Below are 9449 nucleotides of genomic sequence, written 5' to 3' on the forward strand. Positions count from 1 at the left end.
TTGCTATCGATTGTCTTGTTAATGATTTTGTGATATCTTAGGATTGTTTTGTATATGATAACTTAGGATTGTTTTGTATGTGATAACTTAGGATTGTTTTGTATGTGATAACATGCGATTGTTTAGTTTGTGATAACTTCCTTGTTTAGTTTGTGATAACTTGGGATTGTTTAGTTTGTGATAACTTGCAATTGTTTAGTATGCGATCCATTGTTTTCTTTTGTATGTTTGTAACTTGTCGTTTGTTGGTTTGTCTTTAGGTTGCTTCGAAGAAGAAAAACAGAATTTTTGGGGTTGGTTCTCTGCAGCTTAAAGCGTCCTCTACCAGTAGCTGTCCGCAACCTCTGTCTCCAGCTAATGATCCGGTTATCTTGGCTCAGAAGCTTGCTGCCGCTGAGGAATGCATTCAAACCCAGGCAACTCAAATCCAAACCCATGCGAGTCAAATCCATGAAAGTAGTCAAAGAATGCATAGCTATGATGCATACTTTGACTATCTCGCGGAAAAGAATCTTGAGTTTGCTGCCAAGTTTCGATACCCGACCAACCAACAAGGGAGCAACCCAGAAGGCACCAACCAGGAAGGCACCAACCCAGAGGGCAACACAGGTGAAACGGGAGCAGCTGGTAGCCAAACTGGGACCAGAAACGTGACCTCTCTCTCTCAATCCTTTTAAGAACTCTTCTCACTTTGTTCTGATATCCCCGTGAGGGAGAAAACTTAAACATGACTTTTGTTTTGTAATATTTATGTTTTATTCTATTTTGAATTTTCAATTCTGTTCTTCTTATTATTATTTTTTTTTAACATCTAAAACATTATTCACAAAAAAAAAATCAAACATAAAAATGGTAAAAGAAAAAAAAATTAAAAATGAAGAATTGCTACAAAATTAGCGAATACCAACAATACTAGGCAGATGGACGTCGCAAAGTAGTCGCAAAATTTGCGACGGATCGAACATTGCGATGGAAAAAAGTCCTCGCAATTTGCTTGACAATTGCGAGTACAAACGTCTCTCGCAATGTGCGTGGGATTTGTGAGGAATATATCCCTCGCAAATTGCGTTAGATTTGCGAGGGAAAATATCCCTCGCAAAATTTACGAGGGAATTGCGATGTCAGCTTATTTGCGCGAAGCGATTTGCGAGGAATAGTTGTGTCTCGCAAATCCCTTGGAACTGTCGATTTGCGAGGGAATTGTGATGGATTCTTTCATCACAAATCGACTGTTTTCTTGTAGTGTGTAGACAGTTGACGAATTATATTTAATCAATTTTGTCAACGGACATTATTTGGTTAAATTGATTTTTTTATCTAATCTGTTTGTTGCATGGAGACGCATTTTAATTATACATACATCACTATACAATAATACAACTTACTAATTTTGCAGTAATCTGACTTTTTTTATTGAATATTGTTTCTCCTTCACATGCCTAACATTAGTTACGTGGATTAGGGTGAGTCACTATATAGATATCGTTCACTCGCATACGTCCAAAAGCTTCCCGTGTGTTGGCGTTACACTAAAAAAAGGCACGTTAGAGACGTGTAGCTTAACCACTGTCCCCTGCTATATACAATTCAAGATTTGACTTCACAGAGAGAGAGAGAGAGAGATATGGCGACGGAAACTGAAGTAATGGCTCCGGTGAGCAACGGCGGAGGCAAAGAATGTTGCAAGTACGGTGGTCCTGGTTACGCAACGCCTCTCGCTGCCATGTCTGGTCCTCGTGAAAAGCTCATCTATGTCACTTCCGTCTACGCAGGTACGTACAGATCATTTTTTTTTTATAATGTTCAAGAATTTAGATCGAAAGTTTTCAAAGTTAGAATCTTTACCTTTAATTCAAGATTTAGTAGGTCCTATGGAATCTTCAGATCGAGTGACTAATGTTTTTTTTTCTATTACCGGATCTGATCTTGATGTATGAAACGATGTCTTATGTCTTTTACTTAAATTGAACAAGAAAATGTCGGAAAAATACTGGTTCCTCTCTGTATCTAACTTTTGATTGGTGGTTTTTTTTTTTTTTAAAAGGAACTGGAATAGAGAAACCGGATTATTTGGCGACGGTGGATGTGGATCCAAACTCGCCTTCGTATTCAAGTGTTATTCATAGATTACCAATGCCTTTTGTTGGTGATGAGCTTCATCACTCTGGTTGGAACTCTTGTAGTTCTTGTCATGGTGATGCTTCTGCTGATAGACGTTATCTTGTCTTACCATCTCTTGTGTAAAAAGATCCTTAAGCCTTTTCATTTTCCATTTTGGCCCTCTCATTACTTTTGTAAGTTTTACTAAATAGATTTTTTTGTTGTCTTTTCTTGATTGTGGGATGAAGATCTGGTCGCATTTATGCGATTGACACTAAGGAAAACCCGAGGGCTCCGTCTTTGTATAAGTATGTAGATCCTAAAGAGATTGCTGATAAGACTGGATTGGCGTTTCCACATACGGCTCATTGCCTTGCTACAGGGGAGATCTTGGTGTCCTGTCTTGGAGATGAAGAGGGGAACGCCAAGGGGAATGGGTTTCTTCTTCTTGATTCTGATTTTAACATCAAGAATAGGTTATGTGATACCATGTTATGTTCTTATGTAGACATAAGACAAAAAGTTAGAAGCATGTAACTAGAATTGATGTGTATGTTTTTTTTGGGGATGTTATTCAGGTGGGAAAAGCCAGGACATAGTCCTTTGTATGGGTATGATTTTTGGTACCAACCTCGTCACAAGACCATGATCAGCACATCTTGGGGAGCACCTAAAGCCTTCTCCAAAGGTTTTGATCTCCAGCACGTTGCTGATGGCTTGTATGGAAGTCATCTACATGTTTATAGTTGGCCAGGTGGTGAAATGAAACAATTGATTGACCTTGGACCGACTGGTCTATTGCCTTTGGAGGTAACATTATCACACATCTCTTTTAAACTACATATATGAAAGGGCTAAACTTGACCGGTTGTTTCTCTTAAACTTATATGTGGTTGCAGATTAGATTCTTGCATGAACCGTCTAAAGATACAGGGTATGTTGGGAGTGCCTTGTCGAGTAATATGATAAGATTTTTCAAGAACAGTGATGAAACATGGAGCCATGAGGCAAGTGTAGTTACTGAATCTTCTTTTTTTTTTTGGTTCTTACAAATCTATGACTAACCAGCAATGTGTACCAACTTGTTTTAGGTGGTTATATCAGTTAAACCCCTGAAAGTAGAAAACTGGATTCTTCCAGAGATGCCGGGGCTTATCACCGACTTCTTGATCTCCCTAGATGATCGATTTCTCTACTTTGTGAACTGGCTCCATGGAGACGTTCGTCAGTACAACATCGAGGACCCTAAAAACCCTGTCTTGACAGGACAAATTTGGGTCGGAGGGTTACTTAAAAAGGGAAGTCCTGTTAAGGCGGTTGGAGAAGACGGTAACACTTACCAAATTAATGTTCCTCAGATCAAGGTTTGTGCCAGAAATTTTAATCTTTTGAGGATTTAATTATAAGTTTCACAATTTGCATTACATAGAAGCTCTGTGTTGGTGATGTCAGGGTAACTATCTAAGAGGAGGACCTCAAATGATCCAGCTGAGCCTTGATGGGAAACGTTTGTATGCAACAAACTCGCTGTTCAGCGCATGGGATCGTCAGTTTTACCCGGAAATCATGGAGAAAGGCTCACACATAATTCAGATTGATGTTGATACAGACAAAGGTGGTCTCACCTTAAACCCTGACTTGTTTGTAGACTTTGGTGATGAACCAGAGGGTCCTGCGCTTGCCCATGAGATGAGATATCCAGGTGGAGACTGCACCTCAGATATCTGGATATGAAATTGGCATGCTTAAAGAGTGAGTTATGTGTGTGAAGTTTAAAATGAGTTTTATTGGTTGTTGTGTGTTATATAAAAGTTGAATAAAAAAGGGAGTAGAAGAGGTCATTAGATGATCCAGATAAAACACTTGTTTGTACACTTAAGTTAGGCTCCTTGTGTCTCTTATGTAATAAATTAAACTAATAAAAATTTCTACATTTCTACACTCCGGTTCCATTTTTTTTGTTTTCAGTATTCTTTTCGGTTTTGTTGTTCACGTTTGAGTGTCAGTGTGTCACCCCATATAAAAGAATATGATGGAAGGAAAAAAAAAAAAAAAAAGCATTCGCGGAATGAAGAGATAAGAGGGACCTATGGAAAATGTGGTCAGACATTTATAATAGAGTCCGACCACAACAACCTACTCACTGATACCTAGATAGATATATATTATAAAAGATTGAAGAACCTTCATAAACTTTAATATTTTTTTCTATTTCAAATTCTGGATTATTATATAATAATTTTGCAACTTTTATTATATAGAAATAAAAAGAAATATACTAAAAATAACATCTCTTATGTCAATGATACTAAATGAAATATTAAATAAATAGAATTGGAATATGGATAGAATATAATGAAATAAAACCGCTTTGAAATTCCTTATAAATTTAGGCATGAAACAGAGCTATTATAAAAAAGTTCTGCGAATTACTAAGGAAAGTTCGAGTTCATATTGGTCATGAGTTGAGAACGAGAATTGAAATTTATGAGATCTAATCTCCCGTTGTTCTTCAGTAGCTCAACGGTAAAGTGTTTACCAGTCAGCATTAATTGATTGGTAGTAGGTTCGAATCATTGTGTTGTTGTTGATGTATAATCATGATTGTTTATATATTAAAAATATTTTTTTTATTGGTTTATTTATATTGACAACACGAAAAAAGTTAACACAATTTTTTTCATGTTATTTTCACACATAATTCAGTAAGACGTTCAAGTTGACAAAAAAAAAACCCACTTGTACAACTACAAGTATCTGTCTTTTATTATATTTCGTTTTTCCGTGTTAACCAAATTTGTTGATTAGGTCTCCACCGTTCCCTTCACAATATAGTTTTCATAACTTTAGTCCTTATTATACTTTTCACCTGCTGCAACGTGGGCCGTTGCTGAAGACATCAATTAAGTAGGCGCAAAGGGGGGCTAAGAATCGTGAGTCGTCGTCTCACCTCATATTTTGGAATAGGATTCTTATGAGATAACGATATTTTCGCATCATCAGAACAATCCGAATTTGCCAAAGTATTATTCAATTCCGACTTACACAGTGTTCTTATTTTTGAAAATCAGTTTACGAAGGCGAATTTGCTAATAATTAGTTATTTTACTCTCCTTGATTACATGAGCTTTTAGGCCTTGTTATATGCTACACAATGGGAAAACGATATACGCAAGTTTTATGAAGCTATTTAAAATATTAATATACTTTTAACTTTTAGCTTTGCATTTTTTTTCTTCTGATTATAGATCTTTTCATTTGTAAATAACATAGATAAAATATCATTACAAGATCTTTTTTAAACAAATGTTTAACCAAAATGTGTGTATATATTACAAATAATGTTCTACCATCCACACCGAATAAATCTAAACTACATACACTATAACTTAACGACCAACGTTGATAACTTAATACCAATTTACCATGTTATGGTTTTATGCTTGCATGAAGAGAGTATGGGCTAAAATTCTGGTATCTTTCTTAGTTAAAAAATAGTTGATTGTAATATAGTACCATTTCGTGGATCACACGTAGTCACGTACGGTACTACTTGATTTAATTTTTCTTCGGGGACATCCGATTACATTTAATTATTCTCGAATACCCTTTTTGAAAAGTGAAAATTCGATAAGATAACGAAAGTTAAAAAAGATACGCTTAAGCACTACAAGTTACAAACCAAAACTACCACTATAAATTATGATGTAGCCCCTACCAGTACCAATAAATATATATAACTCAAAGTACAAAGAACATCATCAAGCATGGAGTACTACACATTTACCGAAAACGACGAAGAACGTGTATCTGGAAATCATCACGTGAAGAACACGTGGGTGAAAGAACGTTACGAGAGCGATGAAGAAGATGGAGAGGTGAACAAACTTATCCTAAAGGAAGATGAAGAAACTAAGGATATGGTGACATCACCGAGTGGTGAGAGGATGATGTTGACGAGTAAGGTTAGGTACCTCAACTATGGAGCTCTCAAACATGACACGGGGGCTCCGGCAGCTTCCGGTGGTGGAGGAAGAGCCTTGCCTCTTCCGTCGAACAGGTACCACCGTGGCCACCCCAAGTACTACAGATGCAGGGGTTGAAGTGAAACCTTTCAGCAGATAAAAATAATTTCGAATACAAAAACCCTATATTGTATAATAATTAATAAGTTGAGTATGTATACTCCATATGCAACCTGTGTTATCTATGTGCTTTTTTTTTGTTGTTGTGAAAGTTATCTATGAGCTGGTTATTCCCGCTTTTATAGACTAATTAAAAGAAACAACCAATTATGGAAGTATATGGAACTGACCATCATCATCAACTTTTATTGTTTTAGTAATTTGGCCAGTTGGTCTGATTTTCAGATTTATTATGTTCCCGTACCAACAGTATACGACATATATAATTCAAGATTAGAATTATGTATAGGACAATTCTCGTTAGCATCAATATAGTTTTTGTTTTCAAATTTAGCACATCTACTCTAAAGTTTCAAAATAATAGTGTATTTCAAAATTAAACCCCAAACTCTAGATAATAAATCATATATCTCAAACTTATACCCTAAATATCTATTATATTAAAGCAGAAGTCAAAACGTCCCACATTCAATCTCAGGCACGGATTACTGTTTTGTCATTAATGAAAAGTGCCCTTGACGTTGAAATACTTTGCCCATAGACGTAAATTTACCTATTTTCGCATTAAAAATAAATCAAAAAAATCGACAACTTAAATCTAATTGCAAAAAAAGATATTTCTAAAAAGAGAATTTGCTACATATATCCCTATAATTTTCGGAAAACACCCTTTTTACAATTATGGTTCAGTTTTCTTAATGGGCTTATTAAATTAACGGGCTTCTGCAGCAAAAAAAAAACCCGACGACCATACACCTCCTTACTGTAAATTAATGGGCTTATTAAATTAACGGGCTTTTGCAGCAAAAAAAAACCCGACGACCATACACCTCCTTACTGTAAACCCTAAAAAATATACACTTTCTTACTGTAAACCCTAGAAATAAAAAGGTCCTTTACAACTATAAATATAATGCNCTATGGAGCTCTCAAACATGACACGGGGGCTCCGGCAGCTTCCGGTGGTGGAGGAAGAGCCTTGCCTCTTCCGTCGAACAGGTACCACCGTGGCCACCCCAAGTACTACAGATGCAGGGGTTGAAGTGAAACCTTTCAGCAGATAAAAATAATTTCGAATACAAAAACCCTATATTGTATAATAATTAATAAGTTGAGTATGTATACTCCATATGCAACCTGTGTTATCTATGTGCTTTTTTTTTGTTGTTGTGAAAGTTATCTATGAGCTGGTTATTCCCGCTTTTATAGACTAATTAAAAGAAACAACCAATTATGGAAGTATATGGAACTGACCATCATCATCAACTTTTATTGTTTTAGTAATTTGGCCAGTTGGTCTGATTTTCAGATTTATTATGTTCCCGTACCAACAGTATACGACATATATAATTCAAGATTAGAATTATGTATAGGACAATTCTCGTTAGCATCAATATAGTTTTTGTTTTCAAATTTAGCACATCTACTCTAAAGTTTCAAAATAATAGTGTATTTCAAAATTAAACCCCAAACTCTAGATAATAAATCATATATCTCAAACTTATACCCTAAATATCTATTATATTAAAGCAGAAGTCAAAACGTCCCACATTCAATCTCAGGCACGGATTACTGTTTTGTCATTAATGAAAAGTGCCCTTGACGTTGAAATACTTTGCCCATAGACGTAAATTTACCTATTTTCGCATTAAAAATAAATCAAAAAAATCGACAACTTAAATCTAATTGCAAAAAAAGATATTTCTAAAAAGAGAATTTGCTACATATATCCCTATAATTTTCGGAAAACACCCTTTTTACAATTATGGTTCAGTTTTCTTAATGGGCTTATTAAATTAACGGGCTTCTGCAGCAAAAAAAAAACCCGACGACCATACACCTCCTTACTGTAAATTAATGGGCTTATTAAATTAACGGGCTTTTGCAGCAAAAAAAAACCCGACGACCATACACCTCCTTACTGTAAACCCTAAAAAATATACACTTTCTTACTGTAAACCCTAGAAATAAAAAGGTCCTTTACAACTATAAATATAATGTTATCGTTTGCTTTCACCATAACTCAACAATGAAAAGAAAAAAAGAAAACTCTCCTCCCTTGAATTTATAGTTTTATAAACTTCAAAACTGCTTCTATCATGTTATCGAAATTGTATTTGTATACCGATTGTGTTTTTTTTTATGATTCATCTACTGATCCTATTTATTTTGTTTTTTCGTATAGTGGTTTCTTGGAAAGTAAGATCCACTAATCATAAAGCTTAGGTTGTTGTTGGTTCACCTTACAAAAAAAGGTATAATATTGTGCTTTTTTGGTTTAGGTTTTACGTTTAATTCTTTAATCATGCTCTCAAAGTTTATATTTGTTTTCCTATTCTCTATTTTATTATGAGCCAATTAATCGACTTATAGTTTAATAAATTTCAAAAATTCTACTATCATGTTCTCGAATTTATATTTGTATATCGATTGTGCTGATTTTTATGATTCATCGACTGATCCTATTATTTTCCTGTTTGTATAGTGGTTTCTTGGAAAGCAAGATCCACTAATCATAAAGCTTTGGTTGCTGTTGGTTCACCTTACAAAAAGATATAATATTGTGTTTTTTTGGTTGAGGTTTCACGTTTAAATCTTTAATCATGTTCTCAAAATTTATATTTGTATTCCGATTCACTGTTTTATTATGAGCCAATTAATCGACTGATTGACTCATTCTTTTTATTTTCATGTTCGTATAGTTGTTTCTTGAACATAAGATCCATAAATCATAATGCTTTGGTTGTTCTTTGTTCACTTTTTAAAAAGAGTATAATAATGATGCTTATTTTCCAGCTGAATCGATCAAATTTTTTTTTCTAATTAATATCAAGTATTATTTTATATAATCACAATGCTTATATCGATTGTATTTTTCTCTTATAACTGATCTCATAATTTGATTTTTACTTGGATTGCCATATTTGCAGGAAAACTATAATCGTAAATAGCCATGTATATTCTCGGGTATGTGGAATCGAAATTTTTTAAAATTCCTTTTTAGTTTCAATTTAATTAGATTAATTAATTCCATGTTTTAAATTATTACTTAAAAAAATATATATATATATTGAACAGAATATACCTAAAGAACACCACAATGGCGATGGTCGTGATGATGATGTTGTGATTCGTTCGACAACTGCAAGAACTAAATTCTCGGAATGGATTTTATTTAATACACAAGCTCTTCAAGCCAAAAAA

General features: G+C 34.5%; 2 protein-coding genes across 4 annotated transcripts; both read left to right on the forward strand.

Moving 5' to 3' along the window:
- LOC104719051 (selenium-binding protein 1-like) lies at positions 1556-4041 on the forward strand. Its single transcript, XM_010436896.2, has 7 exons — positions 1556-1772; positions 2045-2240; positions 2349-2576; positions 2679-2910; positions 3000-3107; positions 3192-3464; positions 3553-4041. The coding sequence occupies exons 1-7, from the start codon at positions 1625-1627 to the stop codon at positions 3832-3834; spliced, it is 1467 nt and encodes a 488-aa protein (XP_010435198.1). The 5' UTR covers positions 1556-1624; the 3' UTR covers positions 3835-4041.
- On the forward strand, positions 5819-7504 carry LOC104719053. Of its 3 annotated transcripts, none has more exons than XM_019231177.1 (2): positions 5819-6126; positions 7211-7504. In XM_019231177.1, the coding sequence occupies exons 1-2, from the start codon at positions 5868-5870 to the stop codon at positions 7285-7287; spliced, it is 336 nt and encodes a 111-aa protein (XP_019086722.1). In that variant the 5' UTR covers positions 5819-5867; the 3' UTR covers positions 7288-7504. The 3 variants fall into 3 exon arrangements, with proteins under 3 accessions (XP_019086722.1, XP_010435201.1, XP_010435200.1); XM_010436899.2 differs by having other exon boundaries at positions 5820-6096; positions 7181-7504; XM_010436898.2 differs by lacking the exon at positions 7211-7504 and having other exon boundaries at positions 5823-6420.

This window comes from Camelina sativa, chromosome 10 (genome assembly GCF_000633955.1).
Source record: "Camelina sativa cultivar DH55 chromosome 10, Cs, whole genome shotgun sequence".
Taxonomy (NCBI): domain Eukaryota; kingdom Viridiplantae; phylum Streptophyta; class Magnoliopsida; order Brassicales; family Brassicaceae; genus Camelina; species Camelina sativa.